Raw genomic sequence first — 27,413 nt, 5'->3', positions numbered from 1 at the left:
ATTGATATTTACTTGTCAACAAAAAGTGCCAGAAAAGGTCTTCAGGTGGATTTATTTAGCAGAGCCTGATTGGTTCAAAATGCTGTTTGTTCCTCTACCCGTCTGAGTGCTCCTGTAGAAGTATCCTAAGAGGCTTATACTAAGATTCAGATAGTTATACTAGGTGCTTTTAATTGAATTGAATTTTCTATTACATGGGAATTACAGTGAAGGAAATGCGTATTTGCTCCCCGGCTGATGTTGAATATTCGCCCCTCACAAAGAAATGATCGGTGTAAAAATCGAATGTTCGGGGTATTGTAACACTGAGAGACAGAATACAACAACAAATTCAGCAGAAATGCGTCTAACAAATGATGACTGATCTGCATGTTCATGAGGGAAAGAAGGATTTGATCCCCTTCACAAAACATGACTTAGTACTTGGTGACAAATCCCTTGTTGGCAATTACAGAGGTCAGATGTTTCCTGGAGTTGGCCCCCAGGTTCGCACTCATCTCAGGAGGGATTTTGGCCCACTCCTCTTGGCAGATCCTCTCCAAGTTATTAAGGTTTGGTGGCTGACGTTTGGCAACTCGAACTTTCAGCTCCCTCCACAGATTTTCAATCGGATGAAGGTCTGGAGACTGGCTAGGCCACTCCAGGACCTTAATGTGCTTCTTCTTGAGCCACTCCTTTGTTGCCTTGGCCGTTTGTTTTGGGTCATTGTCATGTTGGAACACCCATCCATGACCCATTTTCAATGCCCTGACTGAGGGAAGAAGGTTTCCACCCAAGATTTGATGGTACATTGCCCCGTCCATCGTCCCGTTGATGCTGTCAGTTGTCCTGTCCCCTTAGCAGAAAAACACCCCCAAAGCAGAATGTTTCCACCACCATGTTTCACAGTTGGGATGGTGTTCTTGGGGTCATGGGCAGCATTCCTCCTCCTCCAAACACGGCGAGTTGAGTTGATGCCAAAGAGCTCAATTTTGGTCTCATCTGACCACAACACTTCCCACCAGTCCTCCTCTGCATCATTCAGATATTCAGTGGCAGACTTCAGACGGGCCTGGACATGTGCTTTCTTGAGCAGAGGGACCTTGCGGGCACTGCAGGATTTCAGTCCTTGTTGACGTAGTGTGTTACCAATTATTTTCTTGGTGACTGCGGTCCCAGCTGCCTGGAGATCATTGACAAGATCCTCACGTGTAGTTCTGGGATGATTCCTCACTGTTCTCATGATCATTGACACTCCACGAGGTGAGATCTTGCATGGTGCACCAGACCTAGGGAGACTGACACTTGTTTTGTGTTTCTTCCATTTGTGAATGATTGCACCAACTGTTGTCACCTTCTCACCAAGCTGCTTGGCCATAGTTTGGTAGCCCAGTCCAGCCTTGTGTAGGTCTACAATCTTGTCCCTGACATCCTTGGACAGCTCTTTGGTCTTTGCCATGGTGGAGAGTTTGGAATCTGATGGTTTGATTGCTCCTGTGGACAGGTGTCTTTTATACAGGTAACACAGTGAGATTAGCAGCACTCCCTTTAAGAGACTGCTTCTAATCTCAGCTTGTTACCTGTATGAAAGACACCTGGGAGCCAGAAATCCTGCTGAATGATAGGGGATCAAATCCTTCTTTCCCTCATGAACATGCAGATCAGTCATCATTTGTTAGACGCATTTCTGCTGAATTTGTTGTTGTATTCTGTCTCTCAGTGTTACAATACACCGAACATTCGATTTTTAGACCGATCATTTCTTTGTCAGTGGGCAAACATTCAAAATCAGCAGGGGAGCAAATACGCATTTCCTTCACTGTATATGTCAAAATCAAATTTGCACTGATTCACAATGGAAGAAGTATTTGCCTCCTTAAAACTACAGTTTAATTATTTAAAAAAAAAACAATAATATTTGTTGCTCTTTGGCAGACAGTAAGAGCTGCATGAAATGCACAGAAGAAGAATGGCCCAACGAGAAGAAGGATCGGTGTATTCCAAAACGTCTGGAATTTCTTTCTTACACAGATGATATCTCTATAATATTTATATTCATTTCCGTCTCACTCTGCATTGTGACTTTCTTAGTGGTGGGGATATTTATATATTATCTGAACACTCCCATCGTTAAAGCCAACAATAGAAACTTGAGTTTTGTTCTCCTTGTCTCCATCTTGTTGAGCTTCCTCTGTGTGTTCTTGTTCCTTGGCCAGCCACTGGATATAACCTGTATACTCCGTGTCATGACATTTGGAGTCATCTTCTCCATAGCCATCTCCTCTCTTCTGGCTAAAACAATCATTGTTTACATCGCTTTCAGAGCCACCAAACCTGGCAGCTACTGGAGGAAATGGCTTGGAGCCACACTGGCCAATTCCATAGTGTCCGTGTGTTCATCCATTCAAGTAATAATATGTCTCATTTGGATGTCTGTATCTCATCCTTTTCAGGAAATGGACACTCACTCTTATCAGGACAAGATCGTCATTCAGTGTAATGAAGGGTCTGTTATCGGGTTCTACTCTGTGTTGGGTTATATGGGGTTTCTGGCAGCTGTGAGTTTTCTTCTGGCTTTCATGGTGAGGACATTACCGGACAGTTTTAATGAGGCCAAATACATCACCTTCAGCATGCTGGTGTTCTGCAGTGTCTGGATTAGCATGATCCCGGCCTATCTGAGCACCAGAGGGAAATACATGGTGGCTGTGGAGATATTCGCTATATTGGCCTCAAGTGCTGGACTTCTAGGTTGCATATTTTTCCCCAAATGTTTTCTAATTCTATTTAAGCCCAGCTTGAACACTCAGGCATGTCTACTTGGAAACAAAAAACCTTAAATAGCCAATATCTTAAATCTTCATAAAATGTAGACTCTTTTTTCTTTTCCATTCATTACTTACACGTTATTGAACAAAAACTATTTGTTTATAAACAGTAATAATAACTTGTTATGCAACTATGGTTGAACTGGATGGACTTTTGTCCTTTTTCAGCCAGACTAACTATATGTAACTATATGTAAGGTTTGTTAGAAAAAAAATATAATAATTTCACATGGTACAAAGAGGTTGAAAGAGAAGTGGTTATAGGGGCAGACAGGGATGGGTGAAAAAGTGTTCCAAAGGCCCATTTTACTATACAATATGTAGAAATGTAAAAGAGGAGGAGATTTGAAGTAGCTGGAGGGATACTTGTTTATACGTAAACATATTTCTAACGGTAAATGTGGTTTCTGTTTGAAAAAGTAATTCCATTCTAATTGAGGGCACAATACTAGATCATATCCCGAAACACCTAAAGGTTTGGCAGCCATGGGTGGACCACTGTTTACCACAACATTTTGACCAGTCGTTACTGGAACCTTGACTGCGTACTTTGACTTTCCCCAATGATGGCTTATGCCGGCCTGTCCTTTGGCCACTATACCCAACCAACCCCCTGGTTCTTAAAGCAGGCCATAGACGGGTCAAAAACTTGCCGTTTTAAAAAAAAAAAAAATGAAAAATCGGTCGTTCAATTGGCCGACGTTACCACCAATGGTAAAGAAATAGGCCGATTTTTGTCCCGTCTACGGCTGGCATTTAACCCCATAATTACTTCTGTCCCTTGCAGAGAGCTCCGCTATTATATTCTGCATGAAAAATCTTGCAGTTGCAACAATGTATCCATTTGTATCCATTTTGGATGCATATGTTTTTATTCGGATACAAATGGATGCATTGTTACAACCGCAAGACTTTTCATATAAAATATAATAGCGGACTGGAATTCTTCTTCTTATTTTTCTTCTTCTTCATTTTCTTCTTCTTTTTCTTCTTTTTCTTCTTCTCTTCTTTTCTTCTTTTTATTCTTCTTTTTCTTCTTCTTCTTCTTCTTTTTCTTCTTATTCTTCTTCTTGCAGGTCACGGCTCATGTGCAGATTTTTTTATCAGTAAAATGATCCGCCAATTTGCCCATCATTGCCAGGAAAATCGGCCGATCGTCAAAATCAGCCACAAATTTTCCAACATGACCAATAAAAAAAATGTGCCAAAACTCTGAAAAATGGCCAACCAATTAACCCACTAATGGTGTGAAAATCGGTCGATTTTCGACCTGTCTATGGCCGGCATTACTCTTCTTTCCTTCTGCTTTTCCTTTTCTTTAATCATTTAATTGTCTTAAATGAGTGAACTAGGCTGTGTTCCATTGATAGGTGCTGGCTGTACTATGGTGTCCGTTTATGACACAGAGAATAGCTGCGATTCAACGGATCTCAGCTATTCTCTGATCATTCACAGTTTATGACACTCGGGAGATCATGTCAGCCCTTCTCTGGAGATCTGTGTTCTCCCTCCAGATTCTCCAGTCCAGAGCTGGAGAATCAGAGGGACCACAAACTAAGCAGAGATAATTTACCTCTGCTTAGTAAACTGATCTTTTACTGTAATCTCGCGAGATTATAGTAAAATCAGCCGTTTTCCAGAGTTTGTAGACCATTCTCCAGCATTTGGAGATCGTTCTCCCTTCGTTCGGAGAACTGCTTCATAAACTGCATTCACAGGAGAACTGTGTTCTCCGAGAATGCCAGAGAACTGAGCAGCGATCTATTACCGCTGGTTCATAAATGGACACCTATGTACTTTTATGGAAAAGTCTCAAGTTCTCTTTGTATGGCTTCCTTTGTGTGAAATCCCCGGAGATCCTGCCAGTCCCTCTGCTCTCCTATTACGGTGTACGTTTATTAAGCAGAGATAATTTATCTCATTTCAGTTCTCAGGGAAAAGTCGTCTCCTCTGTCCCCCTGATTATGAAGTAGAGTACATGTGTTCTCAGAAGGAGAAGAGAGGAGAAATCAGTGTAGAAGACGAAGGGGCTGCATGTGATCTGAGATAATTGTGTGATTACAGATCACCCGAGTCTAAATAGTGAAACCAAAGTTACAAAGACCACGCAATGACATGAAAATAATAAGCACTGACCACTGCTACATTTTGGCACATACATGTGTTTCAGTTGCTTTTTTTCTGCATCCAAAACGCACAGAAAGTAGGTGATATGGTGGTCAATGTCAAAGTTCACATCAGCGCTTGCAGTTCCAGTGCGTTCCGGATGCAGAAAAAAAAAAGTAGGACAGGCTGCAGTTTTCTGCACAGAACTGTACTGGAACGCGGTAAAACGCATACCAAATGCACCAGAATACACTGGAACACACCAAAAACACACTGGAATGCACATGTCCCTATTTAATCTCTTTGTGCCGGACACACGCAAATGTGCAGCCTCCCGGAGTCTGGGCCTTGACGCCAAGCGGCCGCACATTTGCGTGCAATTAAGAAAAACATATGTGCTGAGAGCAGGCGCCCTGCCCGCTCCCAGCACACATGTCCGCTACTCACGGAAAGGTCCCGATCTCCTCTTTCGATCGGGACCTTTCCCGATCATGTGACTGCCGTGATGGCGAATCATGGTGGTCACATGACCTTAAAACCCAGCCCCGCCTCTCGACTTCTGAAACTCTTAAAGGGCCGGGATGAGTTGGCGCCAATGGGTTAAATTGAAGAAAAAGAGAGAGGGAAAAATGAACTGTAGTACATAAAAAACACACTGGAATGCATCAAAAAGGCATAAAAAAACACATAAAAAATGCACCAGAACACGTCAAAAACACGCATCTGGACTGTGTTTCTATTGCGTGAACCAGCCCTAAATGTGTATTTTGGCTCCTTTTTACTGTACATTTTAGCATTATTTACATGCATTTTGCTGCTTTTTAACATGTTGTATTTTTTTAATGCCGTGGGTCTTTTTAATGAGCATTTTAGCATTTTTCTAAACACATATTGATGAGCTTTTACACACATTTTGGCACAGGCTATTTAAACATGCACTTTGGTGTGGTTTGTAACGCACATTTTGCCACTTTTCATACCACATATTTTGGCACTTTTTTAACCCCTTCACGCCGGTGCCTCCCGGCCCTTTAAGAGTTTCAGAAGCCGGGAGGTGGGGCAGAGTTTAGAGTCATGTGACTCTTTTGGTATTTAATCACTTCGGGGTTTTTTATTCTTTCTTAAACAAACCAAAAACCGCTGAAAATTTTGAAAAAATAAACATTTTTTCTTAGTTTTTGTTATAAAATTTTGTAAATAAGTGATTTTTCTCCTTCACTGATGTGCGCTAATGAGGCTGCAGTGATGGGCACTGATAGGTGGCACTGATGGGCACTGATGAGGAGGCACTGGTAGGTGGCACTGATGGGCATTGACAGGTATCACTGATGGGCACTGAAAGGCAGCACTGATATATGGCACTGATATATGGCACTGATAGGCGGCACTGACTGGCACTGTTAGGCGGCACTGACTGGCACTGATAGGCAGCACTGACTGGCACTGATAGGCAGCACTGACGGGCACTGATAGGTGGCACTGATGCACACTGATAGGCGGCACTGACTGGCACTGATAGGCGGCACTGACTGGCACTGATAGGTGGCACTGATTGGCAGCACTGATAGGTGGCACTGATTGGCATTGATAGGTGGCACTGACTGGCACTGATGGGTGACACTGAAAGGCATCTCAGATGGGCACTGATATGTGGCATTGATGTGGCACTGATGGGCACTGGCACGTGGCACTGTTCAGCACTGACAGGTGGTTAAGGGTTTCAGAAAACGGGGCGAGGTTTAGGGTCATGTGACCATCGTGGCATGCCGTCATGGCAGTCACATGATTGGGAAAGGTCCCGATCGAAAGAGGAGATCGGGATCTTTCCGTGAGTACCGAACGTGTGTGCAGGGAGCGCGCTCTCGGCACATATGTCCTTTTATAATAGAACGCAAATGTGCGGTCGCTTGGTGTCTAGGCCCAGATGCCGGGAAGCCGCACATTTGCGTTCGGCCGGCGTGAAGAGGTTAAAGTGAATTTTCATTTGGTTTTTATGCATATTTTGGCAAACGGCACATCTGCTGGCCACTTTTGGGTGCCATGAACAAATAATGGCACCGCAAACATGACATGCATTTTCCAGAACACGCACAAAAACGCAATTAAAAAATTAGCCACAATACTTGTTAAAAAAGCACCAAAATGCACATAAAAATTTTAACTCACATTTTTTCAAAAAAGCAGCCAAATGTTTGTTAAAAACTGCACCAAAATGTGCATTAAAAAGGCCCCAAAAAGCGAAAAGGAAACCTTTTGTGGGCATGGGGTGTTGTGTGTTTCTTCAAGGCGCATTTTGGTGCGTTGATAGCGTATTTGTCAAATGACAAAATGTGCAGCAAAATGCATGTCTGCTAAGTGCATTTGGGGTGCCATTAACAATGAATGGCACCCAAAGGTGCACTGCGTATTTTAACACAATTTTAGCACAATTTGGAACTGCGGCAAGAATTGTGCTAACAATTCAGCAGATGGCCTGGAACTGAGCAAAACTAAGGGGAGGGCCAGCATGAATGGGGCTTGCAGATGAGGCGGAGATTCTAATAGGGTGGGAGTATAGGCAGGGGCGGACTGACAACTCATGGGGCCCCCAGGCAATAGGGGCCCCTGTGTCCTTGCCCACACTAAAAAAAGCCTATAAAAAAGGTACCAGGGGCATTTCATGGGGCCCCCTACTGACTCGTGCCCTCGGGCAGTGCACAAGTGCTCAAATGGTCAGTCCGCCCCTGAGTATAGGCATTTGGTATGGGTGGTGGCTCACCTGATTGGCATTTTTGAGTGAAGAGGGAGGTCTTTCCAGGATGAGGAGAGGGGTTGGGACTTGTCGAGGCTCGGTCGGAGCTTGTGCCAGCACTGGTGAGGTTTCTCCCGCCCGCCCTGGACCCATTTTCGTTTTTGTTTCAAGTTCCTGGTTCTGTCCTTCGTGTTTGTTTTGCCGTTTTGTTTTTTTTTTGGGGTTCTTTTTTATTTTTATTTTTTTTTCTTTGCATTTTGTGTCTTGGGGTCCTTGTCTTGAGCTTTTTGTCATGGCAGCTGGCAGGGGTCGCTGGGTCTTTGAAGGAGTGATATTTTTGAGGATTATGGGTTGGACCCATCGTAGGTATGGGTGTCCATTCCCAATTATGAGGTTACATTGGTGAGGTTGTAGTTAATGGACTGTACTTGGTACTATGTAGCTGTAGCATTGTCCCTGAGGCGGTGTAGTAGTGGCTGGGGGGCCTTCTCAATGGGTTTCAGGTACAGCCAAGTTATTTTGATGTGATTAGCAGTGCCTTCGAAGACCTTGGACCCGGTTGGGATTATTAATGTCAATTAATACATTGATTGTACTTGATGCATTGTTATGTAATAGTTATGTTAAATAAATGGGCTGCTATGGCCGTTTTGACACCAAAGAAGGAGAGTCGTGTGGTTATTTCAGGTGGGGGAAGATTGAGGGGTGGTTGTTTTATTAGTTGGCTGGTAAGTATTAGCCTCGATAATCTGCATGTTCCTCAGTCATGCATTGCTTAGGTGTGAATGCATTCTAAACAACAATATACTATAACTATACTGTGTGTGTGTGTATATATATATATATATATATATATATATATTCACCATCTGTTACTTTTATCAGTAAATGTCATTATGTAATGCACTAGGCCGGTGCGCCCTCTGTTTGTGTTCTTTGCTTCTAGTGTTTTGGACTAACCCAGTCCTTTGACAGCAGCAAGGCGCACAACTGGGGGAATCAATGGTAGAGAAGAATCTGGGGGGGTCAATGGTGGAGAAGGATCTGGGGGGGTCAGTGGTGGAGAAGGATCTGGTGGGGTCAATGGTGGATCTAGAGGGTCAGTGGTGGAGAAGGATCTGGGGGGGTCAGTGGTGGAGAAGGATCTGGGAGGGTCAGTGGTGGAGAAGGATCTGGGGGGTCAATGGTGGAGAAGGATCTGGGGGGGTCAGTGGTGAAGGATCTGGGGGGGTCAATGGTGGAGAAGGATCGGGGGGGTCAATGGTGGAAAAGAACCTGGGGGGGTCAATGGTGGAGAAGGATCTGGGGGGTTCAATGGTGGAGAAGGATGGGGGGGGGGTCAATGGTGGAAAATGGATCTGGGGGGGTCAATGGTGGAGAAGGATCTGGGGGTTCTGGGAGATCACAAGCTTAATAATGACATGCAATGCCAAGCTGCGGGTTATAAAGCGAGCAAAATCCTCTCTTGTATTAGGAGAGGTATAGACTCCAGACAGAGAGATATCATCCCCCCCCCCAGTACAAATCGTTAGTTATACCTCATCTGGAATATGCAGTTCAGTTTTGGGCACCAATTCACAAAAAGAACATTGGGGAACTGGAGAAAGTACAGAGAAGGGCAACCAAACTGATAAGAGGCATGGAGGAGATCAGCTATGAGGAAAAAAATGTAAAAAATCCTCCTGCGCTCAACGGACTGATCACTATTACACAGCTGCTGCCACTCAACTTACAACAACAAGTCCAAACAAAAGGAAAAAAATAGTGAAGCGCTTATATCACATAAATAAAGAAAATTAAAGTGCATTCAAAAAAAATAGTATAAATTTCATATTCTTTTGTGACAAATCTATATATTACACACTAATACCTCCCTCTAATGGGAGAAAAAAATAGTGCAACCAAATATAATTATGCTTTTAGTGGTTCAACACACACTGTGAAGAAACCTATTATACCGTGCATATCATTAGAAATTCCAATATACAACAAAAATGTGAATAAATTAGTGAATAAAAAATTATAGAGTATATCAATTATCCACATAAAATAGTGTCTAATTCACACACATGTTATATACATCATAAGTGAAAAAAGAAAAATGTCCATGCATGTGACTCTGTGCTTTTTTTGAAAAACACACGTGATCTCCACTTCTAGGTGCAAATTAAATCCTCCAAATGGCAGCAATGCCTGCTCACCTCCCCTCCTTGACCCACACAGGGCCCCAAAGCTGTTTCCATCTCAGTGGTATATTGTCAGGGCAGGGGCCGAGGAACGGACAGGCAGGCCTAACAATGTAACGCACTGGCTGACGACAACCACCACCCACAGACCGAAGTCCCTCAGGGTGCGGAGTCTAAGTCCCAGGCTGCCCTTCACCAGGGCCCCTGATGGTGGGGATGGACTTGACGCAGCCAGGAACCAGGTCGCGGCCCCCGAGACACCTCAGCTGCGGTAATGGCTGCCGCCAATGGCGTGTAGCTGGTGGAAGAGACAAAAGAGTAGTCAGACAGGCCGGGTCAACAACAACAGGACAAAACAGTACAGGACAGCAGACGAGAATCTCCTCTGGCAGACTCCTTATTCCTTCTCCTCTCTTAATTCTCCACTCCAGACTCATAGAAATACATAAAACTTTCCATAGTGTAGTATATTTATTTGGAAAGGGTAAAACACCATAAATTGTTACATTCACATTATCCTCTTGGTTCACAGGCATTTTTTATCACAACCTATGGGTAAATCTGCATGCACTGGGTTCCAGTGCGTCGTGACTTCATCAGGGTTACCGCCCCCCGGTGACTCAATTGTATTTATAAGGAAAAAGCCTCATTGAATTCTATAGTGAGGGCGGACTTATGGCAGACATCTTGTTGAAGTCCAGCACTCACATACATAAGGACTATATTATCCTGCCCCATAGGTGAACACTAGTGCCGAAATAAAAAGTTCCTCCTACAATATCCTTCCTTAAATAATTTATACATTCATACATATACTAAATTAAAATCCTCCAACATTTAAAAACCAAGTTTACAACTTTATTAATACACTAATATGACTCCTGAGACTTTAGTATAAATTAATATTGAAATATAAAAAAATATTTTTATTTAATAAATCTTAATAAAGACTAGCATATTAGGAGGATATATATATCCAAAAAATATATATATAATAAATAAAAAATAATAAAAATAAATATATATAAAAAAAATTTAAAATTGAAAATAAACAAAATAAAATAATAAAAAAAAAAAAAGAAGAAAAGAAAACCCTGGGGTAAAGGAGTATTATCTACACAGCGACAAAAATGATTTAAATAAATAATCATAAAATACATTAAATATTTATTTAAAAAATATTTTATCTTTTGAATGGTATGTTATAAAATTTAAATGTGACATGCACAAATAGCCATAGCTTGGGTTTACAAATAATAACTTTATATCTCATCAAATATCACTTTAACCAAGCTTATATTAATAAAATCCATATATATTACATATTCTAAAATTATGTTACCAGATGAGCCGACAATTATTTAAAAAGTTTAAACTTTAAAAGTCACTAATAAAACAATTGAGGTCAAACTCGATATTAAGACCATACGGTGCCTGCGTATGCATAATATACATCCATCTGGATTCTGCTTGACTCAGGGATTTAATTTTATTACTCCCCCTCCAATGACTTACGTACTTCTGTATACCCCAAAACTTCAGGCCTGAAGGGTCTTTATTATGCTATTTAAGGAAGTGCCGGGAAACGCTATGTTTAGGGAACCCCTTTTTTATATTTTGCACATGTTCCCTCATGCGTTTCCACAAGGGCCTTTTTGTTCTTCCTATATATTGATAACCACATTCACATTCGAGGCCATATACTACTCCCTCTGTGTGGCATGAAATGAAATCCTTAATCTTGTATACCGTTCCATCATAATTAGCCATTTTTACCCTTTGTTTCTCTGCATGCATAACAGTGTCGACACGGGAAGAAACCGACTTGATCAAGAAATGTGATACTCTTCTTTTTAACTGGCGGATCGAGTACATTTTTTACTAGTCTCGTCCTAAGAGAGGGCGCCTTCCTATATATAAATTTTGGATTGTCTCCCAAAATTTTATTCAGATCGGGGTCAGTTTTAAGGATAGACCAATGTTTGGAAAATATTTTCTCAATTTTCTTGTGATGGACATTACAGTCTGAAATAATTGCCATTTGACTATCAAAATTTTCCTTTCTGTTTTTGTCCACAATCAACAACTCCCTCTCCATATTTTGGACTTCCATTATTCTCTTCTCTATTTCTTTTTCAGGGTAGCCTTTTTTAACTTGTTGCCGACCGCAGATAGCCGAATGACGGCTGCACTGCGGCCGGCCAGTTCTGAGTGGACGTCATATGACGTCCTCCCAGAATGCGCTTTTCCAGATCCTTAATGACCATCTGTCAGGGGGCGCGCACCCGGCGATCACCATGATCGCTGTGTCCTACGGACACAGCTGATCACGTGATGTGATAAAAGGCCAATCACAAGGGCCTTTTACCACGTGATCAGCGGTGTCCAATGACACGCTGATCAGAGGGAAATGCAAGTGCCGGTTCTCGGCTGCACTTTCCTCACGCTGTCAGATCATGAGGAAAGTACTGTCGAGAACCGGCAGTTGTCAGAGCGAGGATCGGCACCGATCATCAGGGCACTGATGATCAGTGCCCTGATGATCGGTGCCCAGCAGTGGCACCCGCAAGTTCCGCCCACCTGGGCCCAGCAGTGCACCCACTAGCTCCGCCCACCTGTGCCCAGCAGATCACCCACCTGTGCCCAGCAGTGCACCCACCTGTGCCACTCTGCAGTGTCACCCACCTGTGCCCAGAAGTGCCACCTACCTGTGCCCAGCAGTGCCACCCACCTGTGCCCACCCACCTGTGCCCACCAGTGCCACCCACCTGTGCCCACCAGTGCCACCCACCTGTGCCCACCCACCAGTGCAGCCCAGCAGTGCTGCCAGTCAGTGCCACCAGTCAGTGTCCAGCGGTTGTGCCAGTCAGTGCCGCCAGTCAGTGCCCAGCAGTGATGCCAGTCAGTGCCGTCTATCAGTACCCATCATCAGTGTCACCTATCAGTGCCGCCTATCAGTGCTGCATATTAGTGCCGCCTATCCGTGACACCTCATTAGTGCTGTCTATCAGTGCTGCCTATCCATGCCACCTCATTAGTGCTGCCTATCAGTGCCCTTTAGTGCTGCCTATCAGTGCCCATCAGTGCCGCCTATCAGTGCCCATCAGTGCTGCCTCATCAACGCACATCAGTGAAGGAGAAAAATTACCTGTTTGAAAAATTGTATAATAGAATCAAAGAAACTTTTTTTTTTTCAAATTTTTTGCACTTTTTTTATTTATAGCGCAAAAAATAAAATGCACAGTGGCGATTAAATACCACCGAAGGAAAGCTCTATTTGTGAGAATAAAATTATCAAAATTTCATATGGGTACAATGTTGCATGACCGCGCAATTGTCAATCAAAGTGCGGCAGCGCTGAAAGCTGAAAATTGGCCTGGTAAATAAGGGGGTATAAGTGCCTGGTAGGCAAGTAGTTAATAAACGTATCTCCTATAATCTTAGCTTGTTTCTTATATTCTTCCTTTTTAGAACAATTCCTTCTCAATCTCACTAACTGGCCCTTAGGTATGTTATAAAGCCATGGGCGGTGATGACAACTGTCTGATGGTATGAATACATTGCGATCCACTTCTTTAAAGTAAGTATTTGTAAGGATCTTCCCTTGTTGATTAATAATATTGAGATCTAAGAAATTAATTTTTTCATTATCATATATCCAGGAGAATTTGATATTTTTAAATTATTATTTAATCCATTCAAAAAATCAATTAACAGTTGGCTACTCCCCTTCCATATGATGATTACATCATCAATATATCGATAATACGAAATAAGCTCATGTGGGGTTTGTTTATAAATGGCTTTCTCCTCCCAATGGGCCATATACAGATTGGCAACGCTGGGGGCAAACCTTGCCCCCATCGCAACTCCCCTAATCTGCTGGAAGAAAGTATGATTGTGCCAAAAATAGTTATGTAGGAGACAAAACTCTAAACACTCTAATAAAAATTTCCTTTGTAATCGTTGAATTTCACTATATTTTTCAAGACCCCACTTCACAGCTTCCATCGCTCCATCATGGTCGATGATGGTATACAGTGAAGTCACATCTGCACTTGCTAGAATTATTTCAGGATGACCCTCAATTTTTTCTAATATTTGAATTAGATTTTTCGTGTCCTGAAAGTAAGCTTTAGTTCTCTTCACTACCGGCTGTAGATAAAAGCCCACATATTGACCAAGTCTCGACAGAACTGATTAAATGCCATTCACTATTGGTCTACCCGGAGGTTCCTTTAAATTTTTGTGAATTTTTTGGTACAGTATATATCAACGGAATACGGCAAGTATCAGGTACCAAATATTTAGTTTCCTTTTTGTTCAAGATTTTTTTATTTTCTCCTTTTTGTACGAGTTTGACCAATTGTTTCTTATATAACAATGTGGGATCTTTCGAAATTACTTTATAAGTGGTATCATCTGCCAATTGTCGCGCTAATTCTTTTAGGTAGTAGTCTTTCGATAAAACCACTATACCCCCTCATTTGTCAGCGGGCCTGATGACTATATTGTCTCTCTTGGAGAGTCTATTGATCCCTGTTTGAATGCTTATATTGTTATTGCATTTAGGAATTTTCAAATTTTCCAGATCCTTAATGACCATCTGTCAGGGATCGCGGCGGCTCCTCTTCCGGCACACGCGTACTAGCGGCGGCTCACGCCGGGACACAAGCACCAGGTCCCGGCGGGCCGCAGCTGACAGGACGCCACGCATGCGCAGTAGGAGCCGCAGGCGCGCCTCGGGCGGCCAATGACAGCCCGGGGGCGCGTCCTGGACGGCCAATGACAGTGCAGGGCGCAATATTTAAAGATGCCCTGCACTGTCACAAATTGCCGCAAGGTCTATCTGTGATCCTGAGTTCCTGTACCTGCATATTGACCCTGATTGCCCTGACTACGCTGCCTTCTCCTGTGCTTTGACCCGGATTGTCCTGACTACGCTGCCTTCTCCTGTGCTTTGACCCGGATTGTCCTGACTACTCTGCCTTCTCCTCTCCTGATCCCCGGCTTGTTTGACCTATCTGCGGACTGACTTATCCTGCTGACCCTGCGTGTGACCTGACTACTCTTTGCCTACCGATTCTGTACCTCGCTTACCCCACGGGACCACTGCTCGTGACCCATCCTGCTAGATCCCGCTGTCCTCCTCACATCTGGCTCTCCCGGTACCTATACATCCCCGGAGGTTCCCTCTGCCACTGGTGGGCCTGCTCGGAGGTCGTGACCTGGCCCTGGTCTGTTACAAGTCCATCCCCACCATCAGGGGCCCTGGTGAAAGCACAGACCGGGACTTAGATTCCACGCTTTGGGTAGGTCTGTCCAGTGGGCCGCTGGAGGCACCACCTGGCGGATCATAACACCATCTGTTTGAATACTTCAATATGGTTATTGTTATGTACCTGCGGATTAAAAAGAGATTTATTCGAAAGATGACTATGTACAATTTTACTGCTAGCACCATTAGCTAAATTATTCTTTGCTCCTGGTAAATGTAAAAAATACTTTTTAATATTTAGTTTACGGATACATTTTTGTGCATCAACGTAAACCTCAAATTTATTTGCCGCCTTAGGTGGTGCAAATTTCAGGCCCTTATCAAGGGCCATGATCTCTTCCTTAGATAATTCACATCCACTTAAATTAAAGACCCCTTCCCCTATTGTTCTCTTTTTCTTTTGTTGTTTCCTCCCTGCCCGGCACCCCCTCCTTTTGGTGGACTTTTCCACCTTACAATCTCTGGACTCCTGTCCCTCTCTAAAAAATCTCTCTGGGGTAATTCATCTCTCAGTGGCTCATATCTATTATACAGTCCTATAGGACTTCTTCCCTCACCATACGGTGGGTACCATCTTTCTTGTGGATATTGCCTTGGACTTCTTTCTTGATAATAGTTATATACAGGTCTCTGATAATAATCTGGTCTATATGGACCATGATTATTTCCTTTATAATAATTATTTGGTCTTCCCCCATTTTGGTGCGGTCTCCAATTATTGCCACCTCCCTTAAACTTTTTCCGATGAGAACCCCCATTATTGTTAGGTCTCCATCCATTTCGGGGTGTATGATGAGGTGGACCATTAGGCTGATAGTTGCCCTTCCTTTCATTATTATTTTTTTGTTTTTCCTGAGTGGTTGTGAAGGAAGGTTTTGTTGTTTCCTCCTTCTGCTCTTTAATTGGGGTGGTATTATTGGAGGCTATTCCTGATTCGCCAGAGGAACTTTGCCATTTAAACACCTGTTCTTTTTTGAAATCATTAAGATCTCTTTGATACTTTTTTGTTTTTCTGTGTTTAGTTTCTTGATCTAATTTTTCTAAGTATTTAACCTTTTATTATATGGTTCTAAATCTGGAGAATCCTTCAAAGGTTCAATTTTGTTTTTTATCTCTTCTATCTGTGATTCGAGTTGTCTCATTTTCTTTTGTTTTCTTTTTAATAAAAATCTCAGGAATTCCAACCCTTTATCGTGAAAGAAGTTGAACCATTCATCAGTGGCCTCAACATCAACTAGTCCATCACAGATGGGTACGTCCCACCTGAACCTCCTAGGGACCAAACGGTCCTTGAGGTATTTTTCAAATGTGGTCATATCCCACCATGTGGACAGTTTCTTCTCCATTAAATGGCCTAATCTTCTGTATACAGTCTTTATTTAACCTTTTATTATATGGTTCTAAATCTGGAGAATTCTTCAAAGGTTCAATTTTGTTTTTTATCTCTTCTATCTGTGATTCGAGTTGTCTCATTTTCTTTTGTTTTCTTTTTAATAAAAATCTCAGGAATTCCAACCCTTTATCGTGAAAGAAGTTGAACCATTCATCAGTGGCCTCAACATCAACTAGTCCATCACAGATGGGTACGTCCCACCTGAACCTCCTAGGGACCAAACGGTCCTTGAGGTATTTTTCAAATGTGGTCATATCCCACCATGTGGACAGTTTCTTCTCCATTAAATGGCCTAATCTTCTGTATAGAGTATCTAGATCTCCATTAAGGGTATTCTCTGTTTTTTTAAAAACATCCTCTATATTAATTGATCTATTCTCTATAAATTGGAAAATCTCCATATTAGCTGCAAAAGGTGATATGGTATGAGGTGAACTAAAATGTAAAAGATCCTCCTGCACTCAACGGAATGATCACTATTACACAGCTGCTGTCACTCAACTTACACCAACGAGTCCAAACAAACGGAAAAAAATAGTGAAGCGCTTATATCACATAAGTAAATAAAATTAAAGTGCATTCAAAAAAAATATTATAAATTCCATTATATTATATCATATATATGGTGTTTTACCCTTTCTAAATAAATATACTACACTATGGAAAGTTTTATGTTTTTCTATGAGTCTGAAGTGGAGAATTAAGAGAGGAGAAGGAATAAGGAGTCTGCCAGAGGAGATATACCACTGAGGTGGAAACAGCTTTGGGGCCCTGTGTGGGTCAAGGAGGGGAGGTGAGCAGGCATTGCTGCCATTTGGAGGATTTAATTTGCACCTAGAAGTGGAGATCACGTGTGTTTTTCAAAAAAAGTCACATGCATGGACATTTTTTTTTTTTCACTTATAATGTATATAAAATGTGTGTGAATTAGACACTATTTTATGTGGATAATTGATATACTCTATAATTTTTTATTCACTAATTTATTCACATTTTTGTTGTATATTGGAATTTCTAATGATATGCACGGTATAATAGGTTTCTTCACAGTGTGTGTTGAACCACTAAAAGCATAATTATATTTGGTTGCACTATTTTTTTCTCCCATTAGAGGGAGGTATTAGTGTGTAATATATAGATTTGTCACAAAAGAATATGAAATTTATAATATTTTTTTTGAATGCACTTTAATTTTCTTTATTTATGTGATAGAAGCGCTTCACTATTTTTTTCCTTCAGCTATGAGGAAAGATTAGAGGAACTGAATTTATTCTCTACTGAGAAGAGGAGATTAAGGGGGGATATGATCACCATGTATAATACATAAGGGGGGATATGATCTCCACGTATAATACATAAGGGGGGATATGATCTCCATGTATAATACATAAGGGGGGATATGATCTCCATGTATAATACATAAGGGGGATATGATCTCCATGTATAATACATAAGGGGGGATGTGATCTCCATGTATAATACATAAGGGGGGATATGATCTCCATGTATAATACATAAGGGGGGATATGATCTCCATGTATAATACATAAGGGGGGATATGATCTCCATGTATAATACATAAGGGGGGATATGATCTCCATGTATAATACATAAGGGGAGATATGATCTCCATGTATAATACATAAGGGGGATATGATCTCCATGTATAATACATAAGGGGGATATGATCTCCATGTATAATACATAAGGGGGGATATGATCTCCATGTATAATACATAAGGGGGATATGATCTCCATGTATAATGCATAAGGGGGGATATGATCTCCATGTATAATACATAAGGGGGGATATGATCACCATGTATAATACATAAGGGGGGATATGATCTCCATGTATAATACATAAGGGGGGGATATGATCTCCATGTATAATACATAAGGGGGGATATGATCTCCATGTATAATACATAAGGGGGGATATGATCCCCATGTATAATACATAAGGGGGGATATGATCTCCATGTATAATACATAAGGGGGATATGATCTCCATGTATAATACATAAGGGGGATATGATCTCCATGTATAATACATAAGGGGGATATGATCACCATGTATAATACATAAGGGGGATATGATCACCATGTATAATACATAAGGGGGGGATATGATCACCATGTATAATACATAAGGGGGATATGATCTCCATGTATAATACATAAGGGGGGATATAATCTCCATGTATAATACATAAGGGGGGATATGATCACCATGTATAATACATAAGGGGGGGATATGATCTCCATGTATAATACATAAGGGGGGATATGATCACCATGTATAATACATAAGGGGGGGATATGATCTCCATGTATAATACATAAGGGGGGATATGATCACCATGTATAATACATAAGGGGGATATGATCTCCATGTATAATACATAAGGGGGGATATGATCTCCATGTATAATACATAAGGGGGGATATGATCACCATGTATAATACATAAGGGGGGATATGATCTCCATGTATAATACATAAGGGGGGATATGATCTCCATGTTTAATACATAAGGGGGGATATGATCTCCATGTATAATACATAAGGGGGGATATGATCTCCATGTATAATACATAAGGGGGGGATATGATCTCCATGTATAATACATAAGGGGGGATATGATCTCCATGTATAATACATAAGGGGGGGATATGATCTCCATGTATAATACATAAGGGAGATATGATCTCCATGTATAATACATAAGGGGGGATATGATCTCCATGTATAATACATAAGGGGGATATGATCTCCATGTATAATACATAAGGGGGATATGATCTCCATGTATAATACATAAGGGGGGATATAATCTCCATGTATAATACATAAGGGGGGATATGATCACCATGTATAATACATAAGGGGGGGATATGATCTCCATGTATAATACATAAGGTGGGAATATGATCACCATGTATAATACATAAGGGGGGGATATGATCTCCATGTATAATACATAAGGCGGAATATGATCACCATGTATAATACATAAGGGGGGATATGATCTCCATGTATAATGCATAAGGGGGATATGATCTCCATGTATAATACATAAGGGGGGATATGATCTCCATGTATAATACATAAGGGGGGATATGATCTCCATGTATAATACATAAGGGGGGGATATGATCTCCATGTATAATACATAAGGGGGGGATATGATCTCCATGTATAATACATAAGGCGGAATATGATCTCCATGTATAATACATAAGGGGGGATATGATCTCCATGTATAATACATAAGGGGGGGATATGATCTCCATGTATAATACATAAGGGGGATATGATCTCCATGTATAATACATAAGGGGGGATATAATCTCCATGTATAATACATAAGGGGGGATATGATCACCATGTATAATACATAAGGGGGGGATATGATCTCCATGTATAATACATAAGGGGGGGATATGATCACCATGTATAATACATAAGGGGGGGATATGATCTCCATGTATAATACATAAGGCGGAATATGATCACCATGTATAATACATAAGGGGGATATGATCTCCATGTATAATACATAAAGGGGATATGATCTCCATGTATAATACATAAGGGGGGATATGATCTCCATGTATAATGCATAAGGGGGGATATGATCTCCATGTATAATACATAAGGGGGGGATATGATCTCCATGTATAATACATAAGGGGGGATATGATCTCCATGTATAATACATAAGGCGGAATATGATCTCCATGTATAATACATAAGGGGGGATATGATCTCCATGTATAATACATAAGGGGGGGATATGATCTCCATGTATAATACATAAGGCGGAATATGATCTCCATGTATAATACATAAGGGGGGATATGATCTCCATGTATAATACATAAGGGGGGGATATGATCACCATGTATAATACATAAGGGGGGATATGATCTCCATGTATAATACATAAGGGGGATATGATCTCCATGTATAATACATAAGGGGGATATGATCTCCATGTATAATACATAAGGGGGGATATGATCACCATGTATATTACATAAGGGGGGGATATGATCTCCATGTATGATACATAAGGGGGGGGGGTATGATCTCCATGTATAATACATAAGGGGGGATATGATCTCCATGTATAATACATAAGGGGGGGGATATGATCTCCATGTATAATACATAAGGAGGATATGATCTCCATGTATAATACATAAGGGGGGTATGATCTCCATGTATAATACATAAGGGGGGATATGATCACCATGTATAATACATAAGGGGGGATATGATCTCCATGTATAATACATAAGGGGGGATATGATCTCCATGTATAATACATAAGGGGGGGGGGGATATGATCTCCATGTATAATACATAAGGGGGGATATGATCTCCATGTATAATACGTAAGGGGGGATATGATCTCCATGTATAATACATAAGGGGGGATATGATCTCCATGTATAATACATAAGGGGGGATATGATCTACATGTATAATACATAAGGGGGATATGATCTCCATGTATAATACATAAGGGGGGGATATGATCTCCATGTATAATACATAAGGGGGATATGATCTCCATGTATAATACATAAGGGGGGATATGATCTCCATGTATAATACATAAGGGGGGATATGATCTCCATGTATAATACATAAGGGGGGATATGATCTCCATGTATAATACATAAAGGGGGATATGATCTCCATGTATAATACATAAGGGGGGGATATGATCTCCATGTATAATACATAAGGGGGGGATATGATCTCCATGTATAATACATAAGGGGGATATGATCTCCATGTATAATACATAAGGGGGGATATGATCTCCATGTATAATACATAAGGGGGGATATGATCACCATGTATAATACATAAGGGGGGGGATATGATCTCCATGTATAATACATAAGGGGGATATGATCTCCATGTATAATACATAAGGGGGGGATATGATCTCCATGTATAATACATAAGGGGGGATATGTTCTCCATGTATATTACATAAGGGGGATATGATCTCCATGTATAATACATAAGGGGGATATGATCTCCATGTATAATACATAAGGGGGGGATATGATCTCCATGTATAATACATAAGGGGGGGATATGATCTCCATGTATAATACATAAGGGGGGATATGATCTCCATGTATAATACATAAGGGGGGATATGTTCTCCATGTATATTACATAAGGGGGATATGATCTCTCTATATAATACATAAGGGGGATATGATCGGCAATCCTATTAAGTCTACCAAGCCAGTCCCTCAGGCATGGAACTCTCTTGATTTTTCAAAGTATAGGGATGCACATTTGAGCAGCATTGATTATGTGTAACGATAGTGATCTCTTGTAGCTACTAAATTGCTGGCTAATCACATGAAGGGGGTATTGGGCCGGAGAGAATGTTATTGTGTCTCCTGTCGCTTGTGCAATAATATTGCGTACCTTGTGCAAGTAATTGGAAAGGAGGGGCAGGACCACCAGGTGAAATGAACCCACCGCAGATAGGGAGTACATTTCTAACCATTGTTCCTTGGGCATCCAATACACCCTTTAACCCATCCAAGTTCAATTCCCCTAATAAAACTTAAAAACAAAAACAAAGAAAAAACATATTTCTAACTGTAAATGTGGTTTTCATTTGATAATTTAATTTAATTTTAAAATCAAATGTTAAAAACAAATTTGAAGAATTTTTGAATGACATTCATCATCACCAAATGAACTGATGAGAATTTTTAAATGAATGTTTGTTTGAATATCTACTAGACTGTCACCAGCCTAATTGTACAGGGGTGTGTTGGACAGCTGGAGGTACAAACTGCCTTCCAGTAGAGCACAACTGTGACGGGAGTGACTTTTGGGGGTGGGGGGACCTCTGTATCATCTCCCCAAATCATTATGTTTAACCCACCCTGTGCCTGTTTAAGGGGTACAGGGTGTGTATGTGAATGTCTGAGTCTTGTGTATAGTGTGTGTTCCTTTGTCTAGGCCACATGGCTGTCCATTGTCTGTTTGCCATGTGCTACCCCCCATTGTGCTGTGTCTTCCTGTCCAGCCAACTATTATGGGATGTACTGTTTGTGTATTGGTGTGGGGGTTGGTCAATGTCCTTTACCATGTGTTTCATACAATTGTTCTGTGTCTGGGTGGGATGGGGCGGGCTGATGATGTATTTTCTGTTCCTGGTTGTGTTTCCCCGCCCTCTGTATAAAACATGTTGTTTGTGTAAAATAAAGAGTTGTTGGCTTCCTGTATTATGAAGAGCTGGGTGCTGTTTTTTTCCTGAGGGATTTCAGGGTGTGGTCCATGGATGGTGTTCTGACAGGGGAAGCTGCAGTATAACGGAATATACCCAAGTGCGGTCGGGTACCGGTTCCGTTACAACAACATTCCTCATATTCAGTGGGTTGCTGGAGAAGGAGAGTTTGGGGTGGCACAGGAGAGCTAATTAAGTAAGACTAATAAAAAGTTAAAGCTGAACTCCAGAAAAAAAAACACATTTACCTTTGCAGTGAATCTTCCTTCCCAACTGCTCATGTTGCTTAAAGGTTGAAAAATAAAGTGATACGCCTTGTTAGGGAATGCCTGAACGATTATTTTAGTCAGCTAAATCAAACGAACCACAGTGCCTTCAATTAAAAATAATGTATAAAAACAATTTAACTGATGTAAATAATTATTTTGAGGTACTTTTGTGAAGCAGAATTCTTTCAATAACCCAACAAGGTCAATGAAAGTATAGCCTGCACGATATCATAAATACATTAATATTTATTTACAATTAGTCACTTACAAACACCACTAACAGTTTGATTAATAGGTTGACACATACTGTATAATTTACAATGAATCGCTAAAGCCTTGGTATATATGTTGGATTAAATGAAATATTTTTTTTCTCCTATTGTAGATACCCTAACCTTTTTTTATTAAATTGTTGCAGTCGAATTACCGGATGGAGTTTGTCTAAAGTTATGCCGATAAGGCAATTTAAAATGAGCAAATTTTGAGGTTTTAGATAACCTAATGGGGTAGCAAATGAACTAGTATAAAATACTTGCACACAATAAAAAAATTAGTGATAAGTATGGAAAATATAGTTACCCTTCAAAATAGCTATTTGGCAAGACTCTCCTAAAATGTCTGCCGATTAATGGGCGGAGTTGATCTTCCCCAAAATGGCCTCTAGTTAGTCTGAAGCTGTGTGGCCTAGCTTCAGTGAACTGTCATATAATGAGTGTGTGTACCCCTTGTTGGTGAAGTCTGATGATGTGTGATGGTCGTGTCCAGATGAGGTGATCCCTTTCTGTCACCTGACTTGCAATTTTATTGAGTGACAAACAATACACTCATACAATTTTACTAATCCTGGCTCAGAAGGTGTACCTCCTCTATGATTGGTGAGTCAATATAATCAACAACCCTGTGTTTGCATATGTATTAACTCACTTGGCCACCAGATGGCACCTGAGGACCTGAAATACCTATTTCAGTTTTCCAACGGAAATGGATTTTATAAAATAATCTGTTATAGGAAGTAATATTTTACTATAACAAGTTGGGCTAGGTGATTATATCTAAAATATTTGTATTTAGAATGCCTAGGAGAGTCTGGTGATTTTTAATTTATGATCATTACCCTTTTAGTGTAGCAGTATTCAAATGTAAACTTTTAACTACAGTAATCAAATGTGAACGTCTAACTACAGAGATGGCATGATTTCATAATCAAATAATAATGATATAAACTTTCCACACTATAAACCTCTATCTGGGAATGATTACATTATAAAGCACACATTTCTAAAATATTTATTACAAATAAACAACCATAACTATAGTAAACTTAATAGATACTTTTACGATAATATGATGTTTTGTCCTGGATATATAACGCCTGCCTTGGAATCCCAGTCTTAGTCTGTAGGGTTCAATATTGAGTTGGCCCCACCCTTGGCAGCTATAACAGCTTCAACTCTTCTGGGAAGGCCGTCCACAAGGTTTAGGAGGGTGTCTATGGGAAGGTTGGACCATTCTTCCAGAAGTACATTTGTCAGGTCAGGCACTGATGTCGGGGGAGAAGGCCCGGCTCGCAGCCTCCGCTCCAATTCATCCCAAAGGTGTTCTAGGGGGTTGAGGTCAGGATTCTGTGCAGGCCAGTCAAGTTCCTCCACCCCAAACTGGCTCCTCCATGTCTTTATGGCCCTTGCTTTGTGCACTGGTGCGCAGTCATGTTGGTACAGGAAGGGGCCATCCCCAAACTCTTCCCACAAAGTTGGGAGCATGAAATTGTCCAAAATGTCTTGGTATGCTGACGCCTTAAGAGTTCCCTTCACTGGGACTAGGGGGCCAAGTCCACCCCCTGAAAAATGACCCCACACCATAATCCCCCGTCCACCAAACTTTACACTTGGCACAATGCAGTCAGGCAAGTACCGTTCTCCTGGCAGCCACCAAACCCAGACAAGTCCATCGGATTGCCAGACAGAGAAGCGTGATTGGTCACTCCAGAGAACATGTTTCCACTGCTCTAGAGTCCAGTGGCGGCGTGCTTTACACCACGACATCTGACGCTTTGCATTGTACTTGGGGATGTAAGGCTTGGATGCAGCTGCTCGGCCATGGAAACCCATTCCATGAAGCTCTCTACGCACTGTTGTTGGGCTCATCTGAAGGCCACACCAAGTTTGTAGGTCTTTAGCTATTGACTCTGCAGACAGTTGGCGTCTTCTGCGCACTGTGCACTTCAGCATGCGCTGACCCCGCCCTGTCATGTGACCTGGCCTACCACTTGGTGGCTGAGTTGCTGTTGTTCCCAGTTGCTTCCACTTTGTTATAATCCCACTAACAGCTGAGCGTGGAATATTTAGTAGCCAGGAAATATCACGGATGGACTTATTGCACAGGTGGCCACCTATCACGGGACCACGCTTGGAGTCACTGAGCTCCTGAGAGCAACCCATTCTTTCACCAATGTTTGTAGAAGCAGTCTGCATGCCTAGGGGCTTGATTGTATACACCTGTGTCCATGGAGGGGATTGATGCACCTGAATCACATGACTGGGAGGGGATTGGAACACCTGAATCACATGATTGGGAGGGGATTGGAACACCTGAATCCAATAATTTGGAGGACGGGGACAATACTTTTGGCAATATATGTGTATGTTATTTGTTGTTTATACCCGTAGTCCAGCCCAGAAACATTAATGCGCATTTTGTTTTTGTCTTTTTTTTTTACCTAAAACAAACGGACATTGACACTGATACCAATTTTTTTAAAAAAATCCTGACCTTTGACCTTGACCCAAACACTAACCCTGGATCTGAACTAGATCAAACCTTGATCTAGGTATTTTTTCTTTATTTTATAATATCTATTTATTTATTTATCTTTTTTTTTTTTAACAAACATTTTTTCCCCCCTCTATGCCAGGAGTTAAAGAGATACAATGTATCTCTCTTCTCCATTCATAGAGAGAGAAAAATCAAGGGGGCTGGACTATACAGTGACTGATCACTGTGATAGCCAATCAGAGGCTATCACAGAGATCATGTGGCCCGGAATCAGGAGTCCCAGGTCCCGATCGTTAGAATGGGACTCAGTGCTTTCAGTGACACCGCGGTCTTGGTGGCGCGCTCCAAGCACAAAGCCAGATATGCAAATATGCGACCCTACGGAAAAAAGCCCAGTTCTGAGAGGCCCCATATTTGTGTGACGTCGGCGTCAAGGGGTTAAAATTCATTGCAATATGGGTACATGGAGGTACTCTGTACAGAACGCCTCCCCTTCCCCTGAAAATGTAATTTCCTGCTTGTGTAAGTGGCTCGCTGATTTACCCAGAAGTCTACAATAAGATACAAGTGAGATTTTTGGCACCCCCTGCAGCCAAAATGTCATTTTTGGAGAGATATTCCCAAAGGGAAATCATGTCTAAAGGGATGCAGACCCTGCCAGTTTCTTCAGTAGAGCCCTGCAGGTGCAGCAGCTGACTGATAACACTGTTAAACAAATTTTTATTTTTTGCCAGTTTTGGAAACAAAAGGATCCATTTCTTAATGAATTTCACATTCTGAGTTCAAATATAACAATGAAATTTGTCAATTGGCTCTAGTTTTTCTGTAAACGGAAAGTTTTCTACTTTAGGCGTAATGACTACATAATGCACAATAATTATATAGATAGATGTCTTTCCACAAATATAAAGCAAGTGATATTGACTACATAACAAAGCCTAAATGGCATAATATATTGCATAGGATTACCAAGAAAAATTATAGCCATAAGCTAAGTTGAATCATTTTAATACTTAGGATTCTCACTAGTTTTGTCTTCAGTTTGTGTCGGTTTTGCTTCTCTTGGCTTTTCTCTTGTATTCGAGGAAAGGGCTATCTCTTACAACTGCACGTGACTACACGCTTCAGGTTCTTCCTCACTTGACTCAACCACGAAGGATTCTGGTGCTTTAGGAATTGGTAGCCCCTCTCCATGAGGAACTGGACGTATTGCCAATGGAATATTTGGATAGTGCACAGATAACTTTTTCTTCTTATTTAGCCCTTTTACAATTGGAGGCACCATACAAAAGTAACAATTACTAACATGATCTGTTGGCTCTCTCCAAATCATTGGCACAGCGAAAGGCATAGATGCCTTTTTTCCATTCAACCATTGCTCCAGTGCCGTCCCACAAGAATTGCAGCATATACAGTTGTGTCCAAAATTATTCAACCCCCAATGCTGTAAAGGGGTTTAGGGACTATAGTGTACATTTGGAATTGTATTCAGAATCAAATCCTACAAGGACGTTGTAACTACCCAAATGCAACTAAAATGACATCAATTGTTTATGTAATACAGTAGTAAATGGTTCTTATGTGGTTTCTT

General features: G+C 41.2%; 1 protein-coding gene across 1 annotated transcript in view; it reads left to right on the top strand.

The window, feature by feature from the left end:
* The window catches only part of LOC149445872 (vomeronasal type-2 receptor 26-like), a 48,356-nt gene extending 45,537 nt beyond the window's left edge, over positions 1-2,819 (top strand). The window contains exon 5 of the mRNA XM_089653319.1: positions 1,915-2,819. Within this exon, the coding sequence (XP_089509445.1) occupies positions 1,915-2,819 (905 nt within the window). The remainder of the gene's footprint in view (positions 1-1,914) is intronic.
* The last annotated feature ends 24,594 nt before the right edge of the window (positions 2,820-27,413 follow it).

The sequence above is a fragment of the Staurois parvus genome, unplaced genomic scaffold (assembly GCF_062004578.1).
Source record: "Staurois parvus isolate SC_StPar_1 unplaced genomic scaffold, SC_StPar_1.0 ptg000706l, whole genome shotgun sequence".
Classification (NCBI taxonomy): domain Eukaryota; kingdom Metazoa; phylum Chordata; class Amphibia; order Anura; family Ranidae; genus Staurois; species Staurois parvus.
This window is presented reverse-complemented; position numbering and strand designations above follow the sequence as displayed.